We start from the raw sequence: 26,591 nt of genomic DNA on the forward strand, positions 1-26,591 counted from the left end.
GCTGTGAGACCCTTTGAGCCTCCACTTCCTCGTCAGTAAAATGGGGCTGATGATATGGGCACCCATGTCCAGGGCCAGTGTGAGCTTCCAAGATAAGGAAGGTGCTGAGCCCAGCGCCAGCCGGCGGCTGGTGCCCGATGCCTGTTTCTCCCAATGCACCCTCCTGCTGCCACCCCCACCCCCAGGGCTCCCAGGCCTATCCTCCCCTCTCTCAGCCCTGACCCTACCGAACCTGTCTCCCTTGGGCAGAGGCAGTACTGTCTCCAAGGCCTCTCCTGGAAGGTGGGGGTTGGGGGACAGCCGGGTGCAGAGTCAGCGGTTGAGGGATTGGGGCCATGCCAGCCTGATTAGAAGGGTTGTGGGGGCTGAGCTGGCTTCACCTGTCCTTGTCTCTGATTGGCTTTTGGGCACCTCCTCCAGCCCCCAAATCCCACTAAGCAGCCCCACCAGGGCCTGCACAGGTCCGTGGAGAGCCAGTTGATTGAAGGTCCTCCTGGGGCCAGAAGGGGTACCCGGAGAGGCCAGGCTCTTGGGATCCCCTCCATCAAGAAGAGCCACCTGCCCACACTGTCCCTTTAACTGCTGCTGAGACCATGGGGGCTGGGGCCAGCGCTGAGGAGAAGCACTCCAGGGAGCTAGAAAAGAAGCTGAAAGAGGATGCTGAGAAGGATGCTCGAACAGTGAAACTGCTGCTTCTGGGTAGGTGTATGGGCCCAGGTGGGGCAACTGCCACCAGCTCAGCGGCCTAGGGGCAGGCAGACAGCCCTTTGGGGAAGTAGGGGTTCCTTGGGAAGCAGCATGAGCCTGTGACAGGGTAGGGCACAGAGCAGAGTGGGAGCCCTGGTCAGACAAGACCAGGCCTGACAGATGATATCGCAGTCCCCCAAGGCTGACATCCTACTAAGCCCCGATTGAGAGGGCCCTGCCTCAGGCAACCTCTCCCCCCCGGAAATGTGTGCCAACCACACTCTTATACAAGAGTGTGTATATGGCACACTTTTGCCCCGGCTGGGCTCCCTGAAGCTCCAGCCTTTGATCTGATGGGCCTTCTGGGGAGGGCTTAGAAGCCAGGGGCCTCGCTGAGAGCCTCACACTGGACCCTTGGGAAGGAGATCATAGTCCTCCCAGCAGTGGGAAGCCCCTTGCACCACCCAGATCCACAAAGAAAAGCCCTCAGGTGCAGGGCTTTATTGTTGATGGGCCTACAAGGCAGCAAAAGGGGGTGGCGGGGTACTCAGGCCCAGTACAGAGCAGATAGGGCCATGTCACTGTGCCCATGGGCACTGAGGGGCGATGGGGCTGATCCAGGCCTGCCTCTAGGTCACTGTCTGACCTCCCAAGGGGAAAGAGCAGCTTTAAGAGGGCGGGGCAGGCTCCACCCAAGCTCTCCAGGGTCCAGTCAACCAGCTGGAGGTGGGGAGAGGGACCAAGCCAGGACCCACCCCTACTCCCCAAGGCAGGTTGGCTAAGCCGAAAATCCCATTAACTGTGCCGGACGCCCTCGCGAGGTCAGGCTTAGAAGGGTTGTCAGCTCCGTCCTCTCCCCTACCCAAAGGTTCTAATTCCCTCTGAGCCTCTTGAAGACATTCCCCACCCCTTCATGTAAAAAATAGGGGTCGACCCATCTCAAATAATCCCTGCGTGCAGTACCACAGTTTACCACAAGGTGGCGGTCCAGGATTTCTTTATTTTTGTCTCATAGCCTAATAAGCGTTGCCTATACCCGGGTCTAATGAACTCCCCACGTCCCCGCACAGCTGATGTCATTGGCTCCCCTCATTGGCCCTCTTTTGTCACTTTCTTGGCATGTACAAACGTTTGGCCGCCAGGGCGTCAAGACATTACTATGAATTGGAGCGGGGATGGGGGTGGGGGGAGGAGGCGGGAGCAAGTGCAGGTGTGACTTGGGGTTCGGGCTGGCGCCCAGGCCTCTTGCCGGTCCGCCTTGCTAGCTCGGGCCCGCCCCATCTTCCGGGCCTCACTGCAGGGGGGGAGGCGGTCAGCTCGGCTCTGAGGCGTGGCTTCCCTTGCAGGTGCCGGTGAGTCCGGGAAGAGCACCATTGTCAAGCAGATGAAGTGAGTGCCCCCGCCCGTCCCAAGGCCCCTGGGGTTGGGGGAGCACACCGGGGCCTGTCCTTCCCCACCCGCCCACGAGGCGCTGACCCTGCTTGCCCTGGCCGCAGGATTATCCACCAGGACGGGTACTCACTGGAAGAGTGCCTCGAGTTCATAGCCATCATCTATGGCAACACGTTGCAGTCCATCCTGGCCATCGTGCGCGCCATGACCACGCTCAACATCCAGTACGGAGACTCTGCGCGCCAGGTGTGCCATGAGGCGGGCTGAGCGGGGCCTCTGGGACTCCAGGCGCCCGACTGGGTCCAAGTCCATGGTTGCCACCAACCAGTCCCACCCTGCCCCCAGGACGACGCCCGGAAGCTGATGCACATGGCAGACACTATCGAGGAGGGCACGATGCCCAAGGAGATGTCGGACATCATCCAGCGGCTGTGGAAGGACTCGGGCATCCAGGCCTGTTTCGATCGCGCCTCCGAGTACCAGCTCAACGACTCCGCGGGCTAGTGAGCGCTCCGGCGGGGCAGGACGCGGGGGCGCGGGCGGGGCCCTGCCACGGCCCTGCACACCGCTCACACCCTCGGGTCTCCCGCAGCTACCTCTCCGACCTGGAGCGCCTGGTGACCCCGGGCTACGTGCCCACTGAGCAGGACGTGCTGCGCTCCCGTGTCAAGACCACCGGCATCATTGAGACTCAGTTCTCCTTCAAGGACCTCAACTTCCGGTACGACCCGCGCCCTAGCTCAGGGGGTCTGCCCCGGAGTTCACCGCCGGAGGCCCAGACCCTTCCCTCCCTGCGCTGCTACCCCGCCAGCAGAAAGGCCCGGCCCCTCCAGGTGCCAGTCCCCTCTGACAGCTCCCCGGCGGCGTAGGGAGAGGGGATGCCTGTAGTCGCGTCCAGAGGGGCGGATGCGCGGGTTCAGGCCCACCACCGCCCCGCAGCATGTTCGACGTGGGTGGGCAGCGCTCGGAGCGCAAGAAGTGGATCCACTGCTTCGAGGGCGTGACCTGCATTATCTTCATCGCGGCGCTGAGCGCCTACGACATGGTGCTGGTGGAGGACGACGAAGTGGTGAGTGCCCAGTAGGCCCAGAGAGTTCGAGGGGGCGGCGGAGCTGCTGGGCCCCTTGCAGCTGGAGACGCTGCGGGCGGAGGGGAGTGTTCGTTCCAGAGTCGTCTGAAGGCGGCAAGGAGGCAGCCAGCAGCCCTCCCGAGGGGGCAATGCGAGAGGCTCTCTGGCAGCCCTCCGAGCGGAGGGACCCCGCGTGCCCGGGAGTCCGGAGACCGGGGCCGGCCGGCCGGATGCTGCCTGCGTGGGGGCGGCGGCCCCTGTCCCCGGTGTCCGACAGCCGCTGCCCTCCTCAGAACCGTATGCACGAGAGCCTGCACCTGTTCAACAGCATCTGCAACCACCGCTACTTCGCCACCACGTCCATCGTGCTCTTCCTCAACAAGAAGGATGTTTTCTCCGAAAAGATAAAAAAGGCTCACCTCAGCATCTGCTTCCCGGACTACGACGGTGAGAACCCCCGGCACGGCCGCCGGGCGGCGCCCCAGCCCGGCGATCTGGGCCCGCGCTCCCCACGCCAGGGGCAGGGCTGGGCCGGGAGTGAGCCCTCCGCTCCCCTGCAGGGCCCAACACCTATGAGGACGCCGGCAACTACATCAAGGTGCAGTTCCTTGAGCTCAACATGCGGCGCGACGTGAAGGAGATCTATTCCCACATGACGTGCGCCACCGACACGCAGAACGTCAAATTTGTCTTCGACGCTGTCACTGACATCATCATCAAGGAGAACCTCAAAGACTGCGGCCTCTTCTGAGGTGGGGCTCCACGCTGGCCCAGACGCGCCCCTCTCCTCCCCCTTAGTCTCCATACCCCCAAGCCCGGTCCCCAGCTCCCCCACCCAACTCCTGCAGACCCTGCCCCAGATCAGCACGCCCCGCCCAAGCTCTCTGACCCCACACTCCGCCTGCCGCCCCACTTCCACTCCCCGCTGCGACCAAGCCCCACCCTGGCTCCTCAGGCTCCACCCCACTGCCACAGGCCCCTCCCCAGCTCACAAGTCCCGCCCATTTAATTTCTTTTAGCCCTGGGTCCCAACATCCCCCAACCTCACTCTCCCACCCCACCCCCAGTATCTCAGCTTCCAGGGCCGCCTCACACAATGCCTAAACCCATTAATTGTGAGTCTCAGGGATAGTGACTTGGTTTCCTTTTCTCTTCACAGGTGCCTGAACTCATGTGTGTCCCTTGCCCTGAGACCCTGTAGCCCTAGCTGCCCTGTAGTCCCAGCCCCCAGCACCCTATCAGCCCCCCAGGACTGCTGAGCCCCAGACTGCCACCTCACCAGCCCTAAACCCACAACCCGGAGTCCTGGTAGTCTTGAGGCGCAGACCCTGCCCCGTATCATACCCCCCACACCCCCAACCCCAACCCTGCCGTTCACTGCCTGGCTGCACTGGCGTCAGGACTCACAGCAGCCAGCCCCAGCTAGGAACAGGCAGGACCTGGGGCAGCTGAAGCTCACAGTGACTCAGCAGTGCCCCAGTGACCAATCTCTTGCAACTCTCTTGGCCCTGGGGGCTCACAGTTCACCGGGTGGATCTGGGCTCAGCAAACAGCCCTCCCTCCCAGAGTTCCCTGCGGGGCAGAGGGTGTCCCTTCTGGGAGCAGGCCTGCTGCTTACCAGCAGCCCAGCCACCTCCATGTGGCAAGTCTGACACCTGTCTATGCAGTGGCCAGTGACTGTTCCTCTCAGCAGCTTCAGGGTCCAAAGTCCACGACACCTCTGGCCTGTGCAGTCCCCACATAGATAAATTAGCAGTGAGGGGGCAGATCTGGGCACCCCTGGGGACCAGGGAGAGACATAAGCAGGACCCTTCCCCAAATACCAGGCTTGGAGTAACCCTCTGGCCCCTTCCCTAGCAGGATTTGCCCCCTCTGTCCTTGACACCTGATCCATGCCCCACCTCCCCCACCCACACACAGTACTCTGGGCTGGCTGGCCAAGGGGACAGTCTGTTGAGGGAGGATACTGTTGACACCAGCTATAGCCAATAGCCAAGCAGTTCTGAGGGGTGGCTGGGGGCAGAGTCCACCTCCCATCGATCAGCCCCAGGCAGAAGATTCAGGATAGGATGGAGGCCCAGGCTGTGCCCAAAAAAGTCTACCTCAAGTGGGGTTACAAGATAACCCAGGGGACCCTCCTGTCCCTGCCAGCAGCTTCTCTTGCCCTCTCCATTCAGGGCCCTTTCCCTGGAGGAGAAACTGAGGGCCAAGCCTGAACCATTAGTGATGAAGGCCCATTTCCCCCTCATCCCTGCTCCTGCCTTCCTCATCAAGCACTGAGCCTTTGCTTATGCCCAGGGGCCAGGGCCTGTGCTGCAGTTGGGGACAAGGAGCTTCTGTCTGCAAGGCCAGGGCACAATTCTCTCTCCCTTCAGCTAGATGTACAGACTCAGCAATAAACCTTTGCATCAGGCCGCCGTTGTCCTTTCTTGGGGGGTGTGGCTTGACTGTCACAGATCATGGACATTTATTAAGTGCCCATACTGGGCTGGGCATGAAGTGGGAATATGCCCCTTCCAGGGAGAAGCACCTGGCCTGACAAAGTGGGGGACACTCTTGCTGGTGGGGGACCAACTTGTGCCTTTTGGAGGGAGTTGAGGGGAAGAGGAGCTGTGGGAAAGGGACAGTCTTGGATCAAGTGGGAGTTTTGAGGTGAAGGCCCACTCTGTCGGGGACCGTAAAGTGTGTAAGGCCTGGAAACATGGGCTGGTGGCCACAGGAGCTCTGCGGAGGAGGCGCAGGGAAGGGGCCGGAGCGCCTGGCTTTCTCCAGGAGATGATGGACAGTCAGGGAAGCCCTTGACGCTGGGACATAACTGGGGCTGGGATAAGGGTGAGGCAAGTGAGGCACTTACCTTGGGTGCAAAACTTATGGCAGTGCCAAAAAATTAAGTAATCAAGATAAATAATATATGAATACAATGTTTAAAAATCAAAATTAATGCAAAAAATCCACAGTGAACAAAATATCAAAATCCAACAGAGGCATGCCAAGACATTGGGGCTTGAAGCAAAAGGAAAAATATTTGTTCCTATATATGTTTTTAGGATTTTCTTGCCAATTTTGAAATTGTGGTAAAATACATGTATCATAAAATTTACCATCTTAACCATTTTTAAATGTACAGTTCAGTGGTATTAAATACATTCATAGTGTTGTGTGACCATCAGCACCATCCATCTCCAGAACTCTTTTCATCTTGTAAAACTGACACTCTGTACCCATAAATAATAACTCCCCTTTCTCCTTCCCCCAGGCCCTGGAAACCACCATTCTACTTTCAGTCTCTATGAATTTGACTAAGTTTCTCTTATAACGAGAATCATACAGTATTTGTCTCTTTTTTTTTTTTTTTTTTTTTGAGACAGGATCTTGTTCTGTCACCTAGGCCTAGAGTGCAGTGGCATCAACATAGCTCACTGCAACCTCTAACTCCTGGGCTTGAGTGATTCTCCTGCCTCAGCCTCCCAAGTAGCTGGGACTACAGGCACACACCACCACACCTGGCTAATTTTTTTATTTTTTTTGTAGAGATGGGGGTCTCGCTTTTGCTCAGGCTGGTCTCGAACTCCTGGCCTTAAGCGATCCTCCAGCCTCAGCTTCCCAAAATGCTAGGATTACAAGTGTGAGCCACCCCACCCAGCCCAGTATGTATCTGTTTATGATGAGTTTATTTCACTTAGCATAATGCCCTCAATGCCATCTATGTGTAGCATGTGTCAGAATCTCCTTCCTTTTTAAGGCTGAATAATATTCCATTGTATAATACCACATTTTGTTGATTCATTCATCTGTTTCTTCTACCTTTTGACAATTGTGAATAATGCTGCTATGAACATGGGTGTACAAATATCTCTTTGAGATCCTGTTTTCAATTATTTTGGGGATATACCCAGAGGTTGAACAGATGACTCATATAGTAATTGTATTTTTAATAATTTGAGGAACTGTTTCCACAGCAGCTGTACCATTTTATATTCCTACCAACAGTGCACAAGAGTTCCAATTTCTCCATATCCTTGCCAACTCTTGTTATTTTCTGTTATTTTGATAGTACCCATCCTGCTGGGTGGGAGATGGTATCTCATTGTAGTTTTGATTTGCATTTCCCTACTGCCTAGTGATGTTGAGCATCTTTTCATGTACTTATTGGCCATTTGTATCTCTTCTCTGGAGAAGTGTCTGTTCAAGTCCTTAGTCCATTTTTGAATTGAATTATCTGGTTTTTTGTTGTTGAATTTTAGGAGTTCTCTGTATATTCTGGAAAATAATCTCTTATCAGAGATATGATTTGCAAATATTTTTCTCCTATTCTGTGGGTTGCCTTTTTAACTCTGATCTATGTTTTTTTTTTTTTTTTTTTGAAACAGGGTCTTGCTCTGTTGCCCAGGCTGTAATGCAGTGGTGTGATCATAGCTCACAGCTCCAAGAGTGCTGGGACTACAGGTGTGAGCCACTGCACCCATCCTGAACTCACATTATTTTAAGATTAAATAATTTATTTATTCCTAAAACAGAATTTATTATAATTTTATTTTCCTGGCTTTAATGTAGACAAAAATCATCAATAATATTTTCAAAATCTGCCTCTGGGAAAACAGTCATTAAAAATTTTCATAAAAACATGTATATAAGGGAGCCAGGCACAATGGTTCATATCTGTAATCTCAGTGACTTGGAAAGCTGATACAGGAGGACAACTTGAGCCCCAAGAGTTTGAGACCAGCCTGGACAACATAGCAAGACTCCTATGTCTATAAAAAAAAATTTTCTACTTAGCCGGGTGTGGCCGTGCGCGTCTGTAGTCCCAGCTACTCAGGAGGCTAAAGCAGGAGGGTCGCTTGAGCCCAGGAGATTGAGGTTGCAGTGAGCTATGATTGTGCCACTGCACTCCAGCCTGGGTGACAGAGCAAGATCCCACTAAAAAACCCAAAAAAAAAACATGTATATAGGAGCACATATTTATCTTGGGGGCCAGTATGGGCAGGGGCAAGGAAGGGATTGGGGCTGGGGGACCCATGAGGCATAGGCCATGTCTTCATTACCCAACATAGCCTGGGTCTGCAAGGTGAGGAGCTCAGCGACAGGGGTTGGGCCTATGCGGTTGAACAAGCATGGAAGACATGGCCACCAAGCCAGGACTGCAAGGCAGTGTTGAATGGGCTGAGTTTGCAGGAGCTGTGGCCACCTGGAAGAGATGCTCAGGAGGCAGACAGACACTCAGGGCTGGGCAGAAAGCCAAGTGTAGGCAGTATCCTCGATGTCCAGCTGGAGGAGGACCGTGAGCCTGTGGGGGACTGGAGAGGGGAGAGTGAGGGCCACCCAGGACTGAGCATAGGAAGAATACCGGTTGGGTTAGGGAGCCCAGCACACACGTGGGCAGCCACGTGGGTGTTGCTCAGAACCCTGAGGGTAGGATGGGACTCTGGCCAGTGGTGCCGGATCCCTGCTGGACGGTCTTAGGCCTGGCAGAGCTGGGCATACACATCTCTACTAAGGACCCTCTCTCTAAGCAGTTTACTGGAGTGAGGTGGGGCAGGGGGTAGTGACAGGGATGTAGTGGGCAGAGGCAAGGCGGAGAGTAGGAGGCCTTGAGGAGCTGGAAGTGTTAGGCTTGAGAGGGAGGAAGCTGTCAGGAGAGGTGGAGCAATGGTGCCTTCTGCATAGCCGCCTTGTCTTGGAAGAAAGGTAGTGAGCTCCTCAGCCTTCCTGGGCAAGGGACAGAGAAGAGCCCAAACAATATGCAGGAGCTGGGCCATGCCCTTCGGGGAGTCTCCTCCCACACATCATTCTGGCCCCAGGGTCTGGGATTCAGGACTGGTATTCCCGGATCCTGTGGGTTGGGGACACTGCTGGGCCTCCAACTGCCCTGTCCTTGGCCAGCAAGTGTGAGGAGCCCTTGAGTCTCCCAGCCTGAAGCCCGCTCAGCCCCACTCACCATTCCAATGTAATTACACCCTAAGGAACAAGATCAATGGGTGCCTGGTGCCTGATTCACAGTCCAGGATCAGAGAGAGCTTCCCCACAGCACAGTGGCCACACCTTGGCCTTTTGGGGGCGGCACATTTACTGTGGGCACTTCCAGCCACCACCATCCCTGCCTGACCTACAACCTCAACGTGTCCCTGAGGGCCCCCATGGCCCTCAGCTCTGGCTCTGGTGGCACTAACCTGGCTCAGCCACTGACCAGAGATTAGACAAGCCTGGTGTACGGTTAATGCCACTGACGTCAGGGCCTGGCCGGGTGGCCGCTGGGGGTTTGAGCCCTCCCCACAGGCAGTAGCACAGCCCATGTGACCAGGGCTCATTAAGCCGCTTCAGTGGCCAGAAAAGCCAGGGGCCAGATCTCAGGGGAGAGAGGGCAGTCATGCCAGGGCTGCAGGGGCAGGCCTTGGCCAAGAGGTCACCAGCTCTAGGGGCCCAAGCTGGGGAAGGGCTAGAAGGGAGGTTTGCCTGTGGGCCCCCTCCACACTTCCACGCCTTGTGTTGTGACACTAACCCCCTGCTCGTGGCCAAAGAGGAGCCTCCCAGGGACCAAACCGAGCAGAGTGTAGTCAGGAGCTGTGGGTGTGGGTACGCGACCCTGGAGTGTGGAGGTAACCACTCTCTCCCATGAGGCCTTCAGCCCCCCAAAATGACTGTGGAACAAGTGCCCTGCCCCTCCCCCACACCTATCCCTGCTAACCTCATGCTCATACTCCCTGTCCCTTTGATCAAGCCATTTCCCCCAGTCAGGCTGCCCTTTCTTTCCCTGCCCTGCCATGTGCTTTCCTTCCCCCTGGCAGAGCCAAGCCCAGAGGCTGCTTCTCCATCAGGCTGTCCTTGATTCGTGCCCTCCAGCCTGGCAGGGGCTTCCCACCCAGACCACCCATAGATAGCACTAGGAGACCCTGCGGGTGGGATGGCAAGAGCAGCACAGCAGGTATTGGAATAGCTGGCTCTCCTTGGTGAGATCTTAGGGGGGATCTTCCATTTGGGTGCTAAAGGACAAGTAGGAGTTTGCCAAGGAGGTGGGACAGGGTGGGAAATCTCGGGCTCTGGGAACCACGAGGGCAGAGAAACAGGAGCACGGAGGCTGACATGTTCTGCAAACAGCATGAGTGTGCATGTGGTCAGCAGGGTGGTGGGGGAGGTGGAGAGGCCCACTGGGAGCAAGCTGGGGGGACATCAGGGAGGCCAGCCGGTGAGGGCAAAAGCCTGCAGGCCGTGGGAGGAGTCAGTGGATACAGAAGCTGGGCTCTGGAAGGGCCAGGTTGGAGGTGAAGATGAGGTGTCACTGCTGGAGATGGTCTTGGGGCACTATGTGGATGGTGTGCCAGCAGAGGGGGTGGCATGGTGAGAAGGGGCTGCCCAGCTGAGGGCTGAGAATTTATGACTCAGAGAGAGTGGGGGAGAGCAAAGGGCTGTGGGGCCCTGCAAGGAGGGTCTGAGCAATCCTGGAACCCTAAGTTCTGCCCCATGTGTCTGGCAGTCTCCTGGGCCTGTATTTAAGTTTGCGGAGATGGGAGAGTAGAGGCAGGAGCTGGGCTGAAGCCTGAAATCAAGCTTCCCCCACCCTCCAGCCCAGGTGGCTGACCCCAACACTGCAGCTGCATGGAGGGACATTCCCTCTGGCCTCTGGGAGAAGGCACCCGGCAGATCTCAGAGACCTGTCCCAGCTGCCCAGCTGTCCGGCCACCACAAGCTGGGCTGGGAGATTCGGCAGGTGGCAGGGAAAGGCCTCCGAGCTGTGTTTGCCCTGGCCAGGGCCCAGGCCTAGCAACAACAAACATGCAGCCCCTCCCCGAGCCTGGCCACAACTGGCCTGGGGACCCCACATCACACCCAGCTCTGGGCCTCCCCCATCAGCCCAGCCAGCCCCTGCCCCCTCCAGGCTGGATGAGGACCCCAACACCCACATGCCAGGTGACCTTGAGCCAGGCCTGGCCCCTCAGGCACTGCCAATGGGAGCCACCAGCCCTTTACAAATGGCTCCTGTGAGTATCCGGGGTGCCTTTAGGTGGGAGGCAAGGGGCAGACGTGAGACCATGGTGGGCACCTCTCCTGTCTGGCAGAGCCATGCCCTTTTGCGGGGTGGGAGTCTTTTGGGCCCACATTATCAAGGTGAACTCTGATCCAGGGATTACATCAGCCCCAGATCAGTCCTTTCCAGTTTTCCAGCCCCCAGCAAGGCAGGAGCTTGGGTGGTTTAAGGTTTTCAGGGGTTGCCACCATCCCAATGCCTTTCTCTTTAGTCCTCCCAGTGCCTGGCACTCCCAGCCAGAGCTGAGCCCCTGCCCTTGGCTCACAGCTTCCCCTTCACCTGTTCCCCTCAGACCAGAAGAAAAGACAGAGCCATTTCCTTGTGATACAGTGGGAAACCGAGGTACGCTAGGGCTTGGCTTGGCTGTGGTGGTGCTGTGAGTCAGCAGGAGAGAATCCTGGAGTCCTGACTCCCAGCTTAGGGCAGAGAAGGGGTTAGGCATGTCCTCTGCGGGAAGAGGGGCAGACATGACACAGAAGTCCAGCTTGGATAGGAAAGCAGAGGCCATGGGATTAATCGGATCAGAGCCAGTGGCTGAGAAGCAAGGGGCACAGTTGTTCTGGGACACACACCCCCAGTTCACCCTGAAGGTCAGTGTCTCCCCCAGCTCCCTCCAGCTGGGCCTGGGACCTCAACACACACCATCCACCCCTGAGCACCAAGGCCCCAGGTGGGAAGTAGGCAGGAGTGGGATAGGAGCCTCCAGCTAAGAATGGGGCCAACGTAAAACCCCTTCTGCCAGGGCAGAGTCCTGGCCCCCACTTCCCACGGGCAGGCTGACAGCTGTCTCCTACACCTTAGGAATAAGGAAATGGAACCATGTGCAGTGAGGCCCCAGGCAAGGCTCACAGCAAGCCAAGCCTCCCTCACCTCTTGTCCTCACTGTCTCTGCTTCTGTTCGTTCCAGCCTCAGTCTCTTCTGAAGACAAAATTGATACAAGAAGTTCTTCCACCCCACCTCCATCCCACCCCTGGTTGGGAAGGGTGAGGCAGGTAGAAAGGTATTTTATTGCCTGAGTGATGGCCGAAAGTCCCCCATTCAAACACTCTTCGCTGAGCTTAAGCATTGTCCTGTTCCCGCTCCCCTTGGCTGGAGATCCCCTTTTGGCTTCAGGGAGGTGAGAACAGAGCATTTCAGGGGTTACAGTGACACTCAGAGACCTCAGAAAGAATCTGCTTTAGACGGAAGCATTCCCTCAGCAAGACTCAACTGAGCCCCTCCCAGAGCAGCTGCCCTCCTACCTAGGGGCTCCCTAGCGCTCGGCTGCCCCTTTGCTCCGGGCCTGCCCCGGCCCCCGCCCCTCCCCGAGCAGCCCCTCCTCCTGCGGACAGCAGGGGATTGGCGGGCCGGGGGCAGGCCGGGGGCGGGGCCGCGCGCCCTTCATCCCCGGCCGCTGCTGTCGCTGTTGCTGCCCTGCACTCAGTCGGGAGCAGAGCAGACCGCGCCAGCCGGATCGGATCGGAGCTACGCGCTTGCCCAACCTTGAGGCCAGGTACCGCTGCGGGCGTCGACCCACCAATCCAGGAGCACTGGGTGGGCTGAGCCCTACTGTGCACCCTCTCATCCATAGTAGAGCTCTGGGCAGCTCCCCCTCCCGCCGTCACCCCAGCACTAGCCCCAGCCTCCGGTAAGCCAAAGCCCCGCGCGCTCCGGGCGCGGGTCTGGGGACCCGCCAGTCGGGACTCAGCTGTGAGCTTGAGGGGGGTACCAGGAGGGGCACCTCGTTGCTTTGGGGCGGGGCACTTCTTGGTGGCCAGCCCCCCCATCCCCTCCTCCCCGGGCAGGACAGCAGGAGGTCGGTGGCACCCGGGGTGGGGCCACAGGACGCCTTATCGTGAGCAGGACAGCAGGAGGTCGGTGGCACCCGGGGTGGAGCCACAGGACGCCTTATCGGGGGCTCGGGTGGTACCGGACGGGCTTCCTGAGGCTGCGCCTACGCGGGCAGGCTAGAGAGGGTCCCGGAGGAGGACCCAAGAGGGGCGCGAAGCAGTCCCTGGAGCGCTGCCCCGACGGGCGCCTGACAGGCAGAGCGGCCAGGCTGGCACTCCCGGAATCCGGGTATATTTATCCCGGCTGCATTGGACAGGGGCTTGAGGGCAGATGGGGCCGGGCCGCCTGAGGGGCCCCGGGGTACATGCTGGCCCCAGAACTTGTGCCATTTGCAGCGGAGCCAGCGGGCACGGCGGGCACAGGGCGCGAGAGGCTCCCCTGCCTGAGGGCGGGCACCGTGTGCGCTGCGCTCCTCCCCACCTGGCGCCCGGGTCGGGTGCAAGTATGAGTCCGAGCAGCGCACGGGCGAGGAAAGGGACGGAGACTTGGTTTTCAGGAGCCCGCCGCCGCCCGACTGGCCCAATCCATTGGTCACCTCGCATGCGTGCATTTGTTTACAGCCAGGGAGGGGGAGGCCAGGGGCGGGGCCTATGAGGATTCGCCCTTTCCCCCCTACAGTGACCTGAGCCCTGAGCCCAGGTATGGGCTCCCAAGCAGGTCTGAAGAGGGCTGAGTCAAGGCCCTTGATCCCTGGGGAACACCGTGGAGGGCACTTCCACCCATGCACATCCTTCCTTCAGCCTGCCAGCCCTGTCCTTCCTTCTGTGCCTCCACCACTGTGCTGCCCCTGGAAGCAGCCCTTGGACCTTCCACCCCTTCCTCTTCAGTAAACGTCTGGGATAGAGCCGTTTCCTTCTGGAAAGGCGCAAATTCCTTGGGGATCTTAATTTGAGGGAGAGAAAGCTAAAGAGATCCAAGGAGAGTTCCATTTTGAATGGGGGAGGTTGAGCACAAGCATGGAAGCCTTCCTGTAGGAAGCACCGCTGGTGGGAGGGATCAGGAATGGGTGAGGCCAGTCTGGCATATCTCTGAGAGGGCTGGAGTAAGTGAAATCAGGAATAGGAATCTCTGACTGACTTCTTGGGGTTGGGAGCAGGGAACTGTATCTTTGGGGAGGGTGGGAGTGTTTGTTTCAGGATTTCATTCTGCCTGGGCCCATGAAGCCCAGGTCCTCACTGGCCTCTCAGTCTCTGTTGTATGCTGGTTCTTTTGGCCCCCATCACAAACTGTCCCCACCCCAGTCCAGGCCAGACCATGAGAGTTGATTGGTCTTGTCCTTGTGCCACTACCCTAGCAAACAGCCTTGGAACCCTGGGAAAATGGAGAAACTGAGTCACAACAGACAGGCTGGGTGATTCATGGTCTCTGGGTGGCTGAGGGAAGGATTTTAGGCTGAAGTGATCACACGCCGGAAGTCTGGGCTAGGTGTGGGACAAGCACTCAGTTTGAAGGGAAAACATGTTTGCAGGGGAGTGGGGCTGGTTGGCTACCAGGGAGGTACAGTTTTGGCATCTGTGTGCACAAGAAGCTGGAGTAGGCTGTGCAGCCTATGCCATAGTAGAATGGGGGCCCCATGGAAGGATGTTCTAGCGCAGGCAGGGCCAGGGCCAGGCCTCACTTGGAGCAGGTAAGATACGATGAGGGCTTGCCCTGAATGCTTTCCATTCACTTAACAATATTTACTGAGTACCTACTATGTGCCCTGTGTACACTCAGTCTAGTGGTGAAGGATGGGTCTTTGACTCTGGATGGGAAGACAGACACAGCAGAACAGGGTGGGGCTCAAGCAGAGGACCAGGCCGGGCTTCTGGGGACCAAAGGGAAGGACCAGCTGCTGGGGCAGGAGGGGCTTTCCGGCCAGTGGCCTGGGGTGGCTTGGTTTTGAATTTCCGCTCTGCGGGCCACGTCCTGTACACAGCCTCTCAGCCAGCACGTCTGCACACGTGCATGGCTGCTGAGAATGGGGGTCACTCCAGCTGACCATCATCTCTGCATGTCTTTTCCATTGTTCAGGTAGACAAATGCTGGGTGCTGGATCAGGGATCTCTGAACTTTCCATCTGGGCCTGGCCTTGTGGCTCTAGTGGGTTCAGCCCCAGCCTTTGGATGTCATCGCACCTGGCTGGTAGGGCCATAACCTGCCCTGTGGGGACCTGGAGATGCAGCAGTGGCCTTCCTGTGGGGTTCTCTGGGATTCTGCCTGGCCATCCCTGCAGGGCTCATTGGGTCTGCTTCCCCCTCCCCTAGGCCTTCTGGCTCCCTCCCCACCTCTTGCCTCTCTGGGGCTCTGTCTGTCTTGTTGGCTGTGTCTTGCCTCTTGTTGTTTCTGTCTCTTTCTCCATCTGGCTATCTCTGATGGGCTGGTCACTTCTCTATTCCTCACTTCTCTGCCTGTCTCTGTCTCTGTCCATCGCCCTGTTTGAATGTCTATCCACCTATATAGGAGTGATTTTCCTCTCTCTATTGTTTTCTGTCTGTGTCCCTCTGTATCCATGTGCATTTCTTTACCTCCCTGGGCTGTCTGTCTGTCTCTCTCTTTGGGTCAGTATGCATGGACATGTGTATCTAATGTCTGTGTTTTCTCCCTGTCTGTCTCTCTTCCCTCCCTCTGCCTTGCTCTGCTTCTTCCTGACATTGGACTTCACCCCTCCTCTAGGCTGACCTTGCCTTTAGCCCCCCATTGGGGTCTCCAGTGAGTCCTGAACTGCCTGAGGCCTGTGCTCCAGCTTTCTTTGGGGCCAGAAGTCCGGCTGTCCAAATATTTGGCTGCCTCCAGGGGATTCCGGGTCAGCAGGGAGGAGGATGGGCTGGCTGGCGCAGGGTCTCCCCTGCCTCTGGGGGGCCACAGTCACGTGATGTCCTGTCCTTTGCCTCAGCAGGGCCTAAGGCTGCACGTCCTCTCAGCAGGCTGGCAATGCGGGGGAGGGGGCTGCTGCTGGCTCTGGCCCAGTCTTGAACCAAGAGATTCTGGCTGCAACCTCTACTGGGAGGTTGCAGGAGGGTCCAGGGCTGGGTGGGAGGGGAGGCCGAGGTGGCTGGAGCTAGGCCCAACTATAAGCATCTGTTAGAAAATGTACCCTGTCACAGGAAAGTCTACCTTCCGGTCCCAGCTGGGCCTCTTAGATCCTCCTAGACACCTCCGGATGCCCAGAACACAGAGGCACAGACCTCAGATCCCAGGGCCAGGGAGTGGGGGGATGAGGGATCAGTGTGGCCAATATGTCAATGCTCTGGGCCATCTGCCTTTCCCTGGATGTGCCCCTTCCTGCATGTCACCCCTTCAGTACCAGCCCGGTGTTGGTCACACACTAGCCACTCGCATTGTGTTGTGTTATTGATGATGAGGGAGTGGTGGATGGGGGACTGGAATCTACTGGGGTCAAAATCTGGAGATGCGGGTCTGGGGGAGGGACAAGGGGTGTCTTTTCCCTGTTCTACCACCCTCCTCCCACTTGCCCTATCCCTGGACCCCTGACCTCAGCTCCCACCAGTCCCTGTGGTTGTGTTTTGTGAACATACAATTCAAACATGTCAATTGTATGCTCTTTCCCTACTTGCTGATGGCTTCTCCTAGGAGGGGGTGCCTTCCCTCTGAAGCCTGCAGAAGCAAGTGGACAGAGGGGTAGCTGTCCAGATAGATACCAGGCTGGGAGGGGCACCCTCTCTCAGCCAAGGAGTAGGGAGGAAAGGATGAGCTGAGCTGTAGCTGGGGGCAGTCCTCAGCCCTGAGCCCCCAGGGACGAGCACACTGGACCCTCAAGCCAGGCCAGCTGCCTCTCCCCTGAGCTCTGGGCCGAGTTCAGGGCTGCCTGGGCACAACAAGCTCTGTGGGGTCTGTCCCCATCAGTGCATGTGGCCATGGGACCAAGGGAAGGACAGTGTGGATGCTTCCCGGTAGCCAGCCCACTACCACACCCCCTCTTAGGTCTCTGAATGTTTTGGGGAAGGGAAGCAGGGGTCAGAGCCCTGGGACTCCAAGGACCTTGATCTCTGGGCAGAGAGGTGTGCCCTTCCTGTAGAGGCTGATGCAAGCTGCCGCCCTGAGGCGGCCTGGATTCCTGGGCCTCCAAATCTTTAATTAGCCAAACTCAACACCTGCCAAGGTGTGCCTGACGACTTCTCACCCGGTGATGTCTGCGTGGGTGGGCGTTACCTGCTGTCCCATGCCTGTGTCTCCTGGCTCCTCCTGGCCCTTATCTCTCAGCAGGGCAAACAGGTCCTAGGACAGTGGCCTGGGCCATCGATTAACTGCCCAGGCCCATGCTGCACCCGTGAAAGATGCCATTCTGATGACCTGCCCCAGGCCGCGTAATCTCCCTGCCCCAGCACCAGCCCCCTCTCTGGGCCTCCATGGCCTGCCCTCACTCTGTCTGCAGCTTTGGCCAAGCCTCGAGGGACCCCTAGAGGACAAGGGGACACAAAAGTCTTGGGAGGGGGTACTCTGCCCCTGATCACAGTGAGGCAGGGCCAAGCCAGGACTTAGACTGTCTACTCTGGGCTTTCACCACAGTGGGTCGAGCTCTGCTGGCTGCTTTTCCTACCCAGGACTCTCCTTGAGTTTGCCCTGACTCCCCGACAGAAAGGAGCCTGGGAGGCAGCAGGCCTGAGGGGTGGGAGCTGTCAAGTCTCAGGAAATGGCTGCGGCCCACATGCCACGCCCGAGCTAATCCCCACTGTAGCCTCCCAGCCCTCATCCCTGCCCTAGACAGAAGTACAGACTCCTTGGCCTGGCCTGTAAGGCTCTGTCAGGCTTACCTGTAGCCATACAACCTTCACTCCTCCCTCACAGCCTGCCTCATACTTCACTCGGGGCCTCTGCCTATGCTGTGCCCTCTGCCTGAAGCACTCTTTCCTGTTGCACAACTCAGGAGCTCCTGGAATTTTAGGACTGGCTTCACCGCCTCCTCCAGGAAGCCTTCCCTGATGCCCCCATCGCTTTTTTGAGTCCCAGCACCATGTGCTCATATTCAGTTGCAGCAGGAGCTATAGGGTGGTGGTGAGGGTGGTATTTGGAGGGGTGTTGTCCTTTCCAGACTGGAGGTCACTTGAGGAGGGATATTCCATGTCCTTTCTGCAATCTCAGGCCAGCCCAAGACTCAGCAATGACTGGTGATGAATCATAGCCACCAGGCCCCACAGGTTTATGTCCAGGTCCTGCAGAGGGGCTGGGGAAACTGGAGCCAGGACCTCAGACACCTCCCGCGCCCATGCCACGGACCGTGGTCTCCCTGGAGGCAGTGCCCAGCTGCTAGGAAGGATATTAGGCAGAGAAGGGTGCTTTGTCTAGGCTGCCAACTCAGCACACTCTGAGGGCCTGTCCAAGCCTGCCCAGGGCAGGGGGCTAAGCGAGGGCAACCCTAGCTGAGTGCCAGGGGCACTTTGGAGTGACTCTGGAGACCAGGCACTGGCACTTCCACACCCAGGTGGGATCCTTGGAGGGGTGCAGATGGCAGGGCTGAGGGCAAGGGCATGAGGACAGGCTGACCTGGGGAACTCTGGTCTAGGGGAAGAGGGCTCAAGAAGAGACGTTAACATTGTCATGGTCCTGAGGGGGCAGGGCTGGAAGGAGAGGAGGGCTCAGATGCCAGCAGGCTTGAGGGGTGCAAGAGTGCCACGTGTGGGGTCTCCAGGCCTGAAGTGCCTGGGATCTGAGCTCTGGCTGCCTGGGGCAATGGGGCAGGAGTCCCTGGTCAGTGGTGCGTGGCTGCTGTCTCTGGGGCACCAGGGCCAGAAGCCTGAGCCTCACTTCTGTGCACCCCCAGCCCTGAGTGCTAAGTTGGCACCTCCTAGTGCTCCAGACGCAAGGGCAGACCTGAGAGCATCAGGGGCTGGAGTGGGAATGGGGTATTCAGGGCAGGATTCGGGGTTCCCAAGGAGAGAGGGTGCTATGGCTTTAGGACTGGGCTCTAGCTATCCTGCCTGGAAGGGTTATACCCTCTCTGGGCTCCACTTTGGCCTCAGCTCTCCTGCTGGCCAGTCTAGACTTCAGGATGTCCTTACAGAACCTGAGGGCACTATGCCCAGTTACTTCTTGGTATGAGGTAGACACCTCCTGGCCCCAGCGTTGGGAGAGGGCCAGTGAGTTGTTTGGGCAGTGGCAGGGATGGGGAGCAAGGGATTCCTTTGAGGCCCAGTGCAGAGCCAAGCCTGAGAATAGGGACGGGGCACTGACCTGGTGGTCCAGGCTCCTCCGCAGCTGGCCAAGGCCCTGAGCTCTGGGCCTGGGGCTCCAGGAAATGGAGGGTCTTTTCAGAGGGTCCACTCCTGATGGTGGGCACCTGAGGGTTGGGGGTTCCCTGGCAGGGGAGGAGAGGCTTGAAGGAGAACATGGCCCTGAGGCCAGGGCTGTGTGGAAGGTAAGGCCCGTATAGCCCAGAGAACTGGGCCCTGGAGCACCCATTTCCTGGAAGGCCCCCTGAGGGCCTGTTGCCACAGCCAGGCGGGAAGGGCCCAGGTGTCCAGCCACCCAGCACCGCCTCAGGCATCCTGGCTCCAGGGGGGGACAGCCTCTGCGCCTGCCGTTCCCAGCGCCAGATCTCAGCCCACAGAGGGCCCTTTGTTCTGGATGCCAACAGTGCCCGCCGGGCGGCTGGGAACAGGGCCCACAGCCCTCACCCTCTCCCAAGGCCTCCAGCCGTCGGGCAGTGCCATTCTAGGTTGGCCAGGAGGCCCCTGGCACACAGGGCCAGTGCAGGAAACCATCTCCCAGTACTCATGTCAGAGAGGGGGCGTCTGGCCAGGATGCACACCCAGAGTGGAGTCTGGGGGCCTGGGACTCAGCATCCCGGGATCCTGATGCTCCAGATGACCCTTCACAGATGGGGAAAGTGAGGCCCAAGGGCATGCCTGGGGTGGTGTGTGTGTGGGGGGTCCCATCAGGATGTCCTGGGGAACTCAGGTGTCTGAGCTCTCTTCCCCCAGTGGCAGAAGCCAGGGAAGCAGCAGGCAGAGCCGCGTGCATGTAGTCCTGGGTTACCCTCTGGGAGGTGTGCTACAGCTGCAGGCCTCGTGGAGGAGTCCGGGCCCTGGGCCCAAGGAAGGGGCATAACCAGAGGGACTGGCTGCTCTGCAGACTTCTGTGTTGGTGTGAGAGCAGTGCTCCTGGTGGTGCTCCCTGAGCCATGGAGGCACCTTTGCAGACAGAGATGGTGGAGCTGGTGCCCAACGGCAAACACTCGGAGGGGCTACTCCCTGCCATCGCCCCCACGGCAGGCAACCAGAGGTGAGTAGAACAGGGACCCTGTGGTGGTTCAGGACAGGGTAGGGCAGGGGTACGGAGCAAAGGGCTAGAGCTGAGCCGCCTGCCCTGGCCTGTGCCTGCAGGATTGAGGACCCTGGACGGAGCTGTGTTGAGGGCAAGAGCTTCCTGCAGAAAAGCCCCAGCAAAGAGCCTCACTTCACCGACGTGAGCCGGGCAGCAATGGGGGGCTTAGGGGCACTGTGGGGGGCTTGGGTGCAGTAATGAGGTGCTGTGGGGCAGCAGCAGGAGGCCGAGGGACAGTGAGGGGAACCCATGATGCCTCCGTGCCTAGCTGACTCCCCCACCCCTCACCTTCCCACTCTGGTGCCTGCAGTTTGAGGGGAAGACATCGTTCGGGATGTCAGTGTTCAACCTCAGCAATGCCATCATGGGCAGCGGCATCCTGGGGCTCGCCTATGCCATGGCCAACACAGGCATCATCCTATTCCTGTGAGTGTCCTCAGCAAGCCTAAAATGGGGAGCCCTAAACAAGCCTCCAATTGTGACCTCCCATGACTCGCCAGTTCCCTGTCCCAAGGCCCAGGCTGCAGTGGGTGGGCACTTCTTACAGTAAACCCAAACCACACTGAAAAAACATCTGTGGCCAGACGAATATACCTCACTGCCCAGTAGATCCACTGAGGTCGTAACACAGGGCCAGCCTTACAGGCCCGAGTGTGTCCTTCCACCACCTTTACACGTGATGGCCAAGCCCATGGCCAGGCCTCATGTGGGCACACGTGTCCTCTGCCCAGGGGCTCTGCCCTACAGCTTGAATGGAAAACATGTTTGTCCCAAGGATTAAAGAGGAAGAAGTGCTCAGAGGGCAGTCACAGGGGCACTCTTGACCCAGAGGGCTCTTCTGGGCTTGTCCCATCCTGGGTCATCCAGGGCCTGCTGAGCTTGCAACCGTATCTGTTGGGGGTGTCCAGACACCCAAGTCACAGACCCCAACCCCCAGGCCTCCCAGAGTCCCTTGCTCCCTACCAGCCAGGAGAGCCCCCAGTGGCCTCTTTTCATCCATCTTCCCATGTTTCCCAGGTTCTTGCTGACAGCTGTCGCTCTGCTCTCCAGCTACTCCATCCACCTGCTACTCAAGTCCTCAGGGATTGTGGGTGAGCCTCACACCACCCGGACTGGGCTGGGGGTGGGGGTGGACTGGAGTGAGCTCCCCCGACTTCCTAACCCTCTGCTCCTGCAGGTATCCGCGCCTATGAGCAGCTGGGCTACCGTGCCTTCGGGACCCCGGGAAAGCTGGCGGCGGCCCTGGCCATCACGCTGCAGAACATCGGAGGTGAGGCCAGTGGGCAGGGGCAGGCAGGCAGCGGGCGGGCGGATGGGCCCAAAGGCTGACTGGTTCGGCTGACCCCAGCACCTGCCCACCGCTCTCCCCTCAGCCATGTCCAGCTACCTGTACATCATCAAGTCCGAGCTGCCCCTTGTCATACAGACCTTCCTGAACCTGGAGGAGAAAAGCTCGTGAGCCCGGGCTGGGGTGGGCTGGGTGGGGGTGGGAGGCCCTAGTGCACCACTCCATGCCCGTCACTGGCCCTGGGCGCCCAGGCCGCACTAGTGAGGGAGACGAGACAGAGCAGACAAGTGGCTGGTGGGGGGCAGAGAGCTGCCAGCAGAGCCAACATTCGTCCACACTTGTTTATGAAGCACCCAGGGGAACCTCCAGGGAGGGGACATGTGGGGCTAGGGGCAGGGTGAAGCTGAGGAAGCTGGGCCCCTCCTGGCCCTGTCCCCAGCCTGAGAGCATGAGAGCCTCAGCTTAGCTCTAAGCGCCTGCTATTCCTGACCGTGGGGTCAGCCCCCCCACCAAGAGATTAAGCCCAGGGTGTCCCAGTTGCCCATCACTGTAGCCTGCACCGGCTGCACATCAGCTATGTTTTGTGGTGGGGAGCAGAGAGGACACAGGCCCTGCTCTTGGCAGCCCAGCCCGGGCAAGCAGAGGGGCTGTGAGGCTCAGAGCAGCTCTGGGAGGAGGGGGAGTCAAGATTCTGCCCCTGGGGCCCTGGGGGCCTTTCCCAAGGATTTGGCCTTTGGGCTTGCCCTTGAAGGATGGTGCTGGCCTTTATCCCCTTGTCTCCCTGTGCCCCTGAACATTTCTGGGGGGCAGAGGAGGCGGCAGGATAATACAAGGTCTATATGCCAAAAGGAACTACAAGGGGCACAGGTTATTGGCAAGTCCCTGAGATCCCCATGGAAAACACTGCCCCTTTCAGAGCCAGCTCCCTTCATCCCAACCACCTCCCTCCAGAGGCTGGGCCCACACCTGTGTGTCCTGAGAAAAACAGCAGTGACTATAATCACACTGATTACCACGCGTAAGCTATGTGGCAGGCCAGCACCTTCATCCCCACATCACCGAGAAGGAGAGCACTGAGAGTATGCCCATTTTGCAGATGGGGAAAGGGAGACTTAGAGCTGTGGACAGAAATTCCTCAAAGGTCACTCAGTGGTACCACTGGTGACTCCAACTGGGGGAGGCAGGTGGCTCACCCCAGGCTGAGTGGACTCTGACCCTGGCTCCCCACTGCTGTCCCTGCAGAGACTGGTATGTGAATGGGAATTACCTGGTGATTCTGGTCTCTGTCGTCATCATTCTGCCCCTGGCACTGATGCGGCAGCTTGGTGAGTGTGGTGGGGTGGGGTCTTGGGGGGGATGTTGGAGGGATACACAGGAGGGAGCACCCAGTCTCACAGCCCCCTCCACTTTGCAGGCTACCTGGGCTACTCCAGTGGCTTCTCTCTCAGCTGTATGGTGTTCTTCCTAATTGCAGTGAGTCACCCTCCATGTTGGTCGAGGAAGGGGGCAGGTCAGGGAGGGGCAGGTCTCTTTGGGCAGTCTGGGCCAGAAGGCAGCTGCTCCAGTCCTGACCTACATGCAGCTTCATGGTGATTTACCAGCAGCCTAGCCGTCTCTGATACCCTGATCCCTCCCCACGCCAGGTCATCTACAAAAAGTTTCACGTGCCCTGCCCGCTGCCCCCCAACCTCGCCAATATCACAGGCAACTCCAGCCACGTAGAGGTCTTTGAGGAGAAAGTGCAGCTGCAGGTGGAGACTGACACTGCAGCCTTCTGCACCCCGAGCTACTTCACGCTCAACTCACAGGTTCCGACAGGCCAGGGAGGGACAGGGGGTCTGGTAAGAGTGGCGGGAGGGGGGGTTGTCTTGACACAGTCCCATGTGTCCCCAGACAGCATACACCATCCCCATCATGGCCTTCGCCTTTGTCTGCCACCCTGAGGTGCTGCCCATCTATACGGAGCTCAAGGAGTAGGTGTCTGTGGCTGGGAGGAGGCCGGGCTGTCTTGAGCTGGTTTGGGGAGAATGGATGTGGTCCTGGGGGTGTGTGGGGAGAGACAGAAGCCAAGTCACTTTACCTAAGATCTCTGTGGCTGCCATGAGGGGAGATTGGGGCAAGAAGGAGACTCCCTCAGCTGCTGAATGATGAGAATGTGGTGCCAGAGAGACCCTGGGGCACATGGAGTCTCCCAGTGTGGCCCAGCTTGTCACCAGTGCCCACCCCCCCACTGCCCCATAGCCCCTCCAAGAGGAAGATGCAGCACGTTGCCAACCTGTCCATCGCCGTCATGTACATCATGTACTTCCTGGCTGCCCTCTTCGGCTACCTCACCTTCTATGGTATGGCTGGGCCAGTGGGCAGAGGCTAAGGCCAGGCTGGGGGCTAGGGGCTGGTCAGTGGCCATGGTGCCCTGCATACCGTAGGTGCTCATCAGGTATGTGATGCCTGACTGTGCTCTGCAGCTGTGGAGGTGAGTCTGAATGCCACTCCCCACAGTGTCAGGGTCTACCAGGTAGCTCAGATCCCATCCCCCTCCTCGGCCACCTGCTGACCACCCTCCCTGCCTGCCGCAGACGGGGTGGAGTCGGAGCTGCTGCACACCTACAACAAGGTGGATACATTTGATGTGCTGATCCTGTGTGTGCGTGTGGCCGTGCTGACAGCCGTCACACTCACAGTGCCAATCGTTCTGTTCCCGGTGAGCCAGTGGGCAGGTGGCCGGGCCAGTGAGGGGGTGGGGCTGATGGGGCTGACAGGCTGATAGTTCTTCCCACCTGCCCCCAGGTGCGCCGCGCCATCCAACAGATGCTATTTCAAAAGCACGAGTTCAGCTGGCTACGGCACATCATCATTGCCATTTGCCTGCTCACTTGTATCAACCTGCTGGTCATCTTCGCCCCCAACATCCTGGGCATCTTCGGGGTCATTGGTGAGGATCTGGCCCTGCTGTGGAAGTGGGGTATTGCCCCAGAGATTTACACTTCTGTAAATCCCGGCAGATTCCTGAGCTCACATTTAAGTGATAGCTGTTGGCCACGTGCACAGTTTGGCCAACCATCTGAGCTTTTGTCCTTAAGGCTATTCTAATCCCTTTTGAGGGTTCAGAACCACTGATTCAGTCCCCCTTGCTGGGGGACAGGGGTGGACCCCAGGGGCCAGGGCCCTCCACTTTCATTAAGTCTTGTCCCTATTTCACATACGAACAAACTAAAGTTCAGAGTGATTAAAGCAGCAGCAGGGCCACATGGCCTTGATTCAGCCCCAGGATCATTGGACTCCAGGTTTGGTGCTCTGTCCACTGCCTCATCCCAGATGTGGCTCTGAGCTGGAAAATGAGACAATTCTTTTTTTTTTTTTTTTTTTTTTTTGAGACAGAGTCTCACTCTGTTGCCCAGGCTAGAGTGAGTGCCGTGGCGTCAGCCTAGCTCACAGCAACCTCAAACTCCTGAGCTCAAGTGATCCTACCGCCTCAGCCTCCCGAGTAGCTGGGACTACAGGCATGCGCCACCATGCCCGGCTAATTTTTTCTATATATATTTTTAGCTGTCCATATAATTTCTTTCTATTTTTAGTAGAGGTGGGGTCTCGCTCTTGCTCAGGCTGGTCTCGAACTCCTGAGCTCAAACGATCCGCCCACCTCGGCCTCCCAGAGTGCTAGGATTACAGGCGTGAGCCACCGCGCCCGGCTGACAATTCTGAAATATCTTTGGGGTGACCCAACTCAGGGGACTGACTCCCCAACCCAACTCTGCAAGGACTGACAAGCAGACCTGGAGGCTAAGTATCATGGATATCATGGACATGTGTCCAAAATCCAACTCAAAATGAAGTAAGCAGAAAAGAATGCATGGGCTCAAATAATGGAAAAGTCTTCAGGAATAGCTGTATCCAGGAGCCTAGTATCCTTAAGTCTTCGTCTATCTCCACCTTTTGACTTGCCTTTCCTCATTACTAGCTTCATCCACTGACATTCTGACACCAAGAACACCAGCCTTCCATCTTGGCAGATAGAAAACAAGGGGGAGAGACTGGTGGGCTTCCCAGAATCAGGCAGAGCTCCCAAGTGGAGTCTCAAGGTGAAACTCCCTCAACGAGGAATGTTTGATCTCACTGAAGCATCCACCCCCAAACCTTAGCCAGTACATGCACATGATCCAGCAGTGGCCATGCTTTGTTCTTTGCAGGTGCCACATCTGCCCCATGCCTCATCTTCATCTTCCCTGCCATCTTCTACTTCCGAATCGTGCCCACTGAGAAGGAACCTGTGAGATCCACCCCCAAAATCCTGGTGCGAGGGGCCTGGAGGCTGGTGGGCTGGTGTGGGGCTGAGGGGCTGCCCTGGCCTCAGGCCTGACCCTGACTTCTGACCTCACAGGCCCTTTGTTTTGCTGTGCTTGGCCTCTTGCTGATGACCATGAGCTTGAGCTTCATCATCATTGACTGGGTCTCAGGGACCGGCCAGCATGGAGGAAACCACTAGGGGACCCATCCTGTCTGTCTACCTGGACTAGAACCCCTGCCCAGACTCTCCAGATTTTACCCCCAGTGGCCAGTGGGGGTAGGAGAAGGATGCGATTAACACTATGGCATTTGGCCCCATATCTTCTCTGCGGAAGGTTTTTGTTAAGAAGCCAGGACCAAGGCCCTTGGGCTACCATCCCGCTGGACTCCAGAGCCGCAGGGGCTTTCTGAAATGGGAGTAGGATGGGGCTGTCACCTCAGATCCCACCTAAGCTCCTCCACCCATCCTTGCACAGATGCATACTCTGAGGCCCAGCAGCTGCCTCTTGAGGTCACACAGCCTGTAGGGGCACACAGAACTGGGACCCAAGCCTACAGCTGTTCTCCCACCCTGCTGCTAGGCCGTGGTCTGTACCCTGGGGCCTCATCTGCCCAAGCCCACTGGTTTTTTCCTCCTTCTATCCCCTAGGGCCCTTTCAGACACTTGGGCTTAGGTCCTCAGATACTCTTCTCCTACTCCCTCCACAGGAGGAAACTCACCCTACCCCACAGCTAAGCTGGAGCCAGCAGGTTC

General features: G+C 58.1%; 2 protein-coding genes across 3 annotated transcripts; both read left to right on the forward strand.

The window, feature by feature from the left end:
* Positions 1-593: 593 nt before the first annotated feature.
* GNAT1 (G protein subunit alpha transducin 1) lies at positions 594-5,554 on the forward strand. The gene is made up of 8 exons (XM_069473651.1): positions 594-699; positions 2,034-2,076; positions 2,184-2,325; positions 2,425-2,582; positions 2,672-2,800; positions 3,019-3,148; positions 3,442-3,595; positions 3,709-5,554. The coding sequence occupies exons 1-8, from the start codon at positions 594-596 to the stop codon at positions 3,897-3,899; spliced, it is 1,053 nt and encodes a 350-aa protein (XP_069329752.1). The 3' UTR covers positions 3,900-5,554.
* Positions 5,555-12,596: 7,042 nt separating this feature from the next.
* Positions 12,597-26,155, forward strand: SLC38A3 (solute carrier family 38 member 3). Of its 2 annotated transcripts, none has more exons than XM_069475738.1 (16): positions 12,597-12,664; positions 20,074-20,223; positions 20,325-20,406; positions 20,576-20,691; positions 21,283-21,356; positions 21,443-21,535; positions 21,639-21,720; positions 22,796-22,878; positions 22,968-23,026; positions 23,197-23,361; positions 23,447-23,526; positions 23,795-23,895; positions 24,130-24,254; positions 24,341-24,485; positions 25,741-25,844; positions 25,932-26,155. In XM_069475738.1, the coding sequence occupies exons 2-16, from the start codon at positions 20,123-20,125 to the stop codon at positions 26,034-26,036; spliced, it is 1,515 nt and encodes a 504-aa protein (XP_069331839.1). In that variant the 5' UTR covers positions 12,597-12,664; positions 20,074-20,122; the 3' UTR covers positions 26,037-26,155. The 2 variants fall into 2 exon arrangements, with proteins under 2 accessions (XP_069331839.1, XP_069331838.1); XM_069475737.1 differs by having other exon boundaries at positions 12,601-12,799.
* The last annotated feature ends 436 nt before the right edge of the window (positions 26,156-26,591 follow it).

This window comes from Eulemur rufifrons, chromosome 7, assembly GCF_041146395.1.
Source record: "Eulemur rufifrons isolate Redbay chromosome 7, OSU_ERuf_1, whole genome shotgun sequence".
In the NCBI taxonomy this organism is placed as follows: domain Eukaryota; kingdom Metazoa; phylum Chordata; class Mammalia; order Primates; family Lemuridae; genus Eulemur; species Eulemur rufifrons.

Bases quoted from the DNA above. Each gene is read 5' to 3' on its own strand.
- GNAT1 (XM_069473651.1), top strand. From the start codon at position 594: ATGGGGGCTGGGGCCAGCGCTGAGGAGAAGCACTCCAGGGAGCTAGAA. The intron at 2,077-2,183 runs GTGAGTGCCCCC...CCCTGGCCGCAG, and splicing joins ACCATTGTCAAGCAGATGAA to GATTATCCACCAGGACGGGT. The intron at 3,149-3,441 runs GTGAGTGCCCAG...TGCCCTCCTCAG, and splicing joins TGGTGGAGGACGACGAAGTG to AACCGTATGCACGAGAGCCT.
- SLC38A3 (XM_069475738.1), top strand. From the start codon at position 20,123: ATGGAGGCACCTTTGCAGACAGAGATGGTGGAGCTGGTGCCCAACGGC. The intron at 20,407-20,575 runs GTGAGCCGGGCA...TGGTGCCTGCAG, and splicing joins AAGAGCCTCACTTCACCGAC to TTTGAGGGGAAGACATCGTT. The intron at 20,692-21,282 runs GTGAGTGTCCTC...CATGTTTCCCAG, and splicing joins ACAGGCATCATCCTATTCCT to GTTCTTGCTGACAGCTGTCG.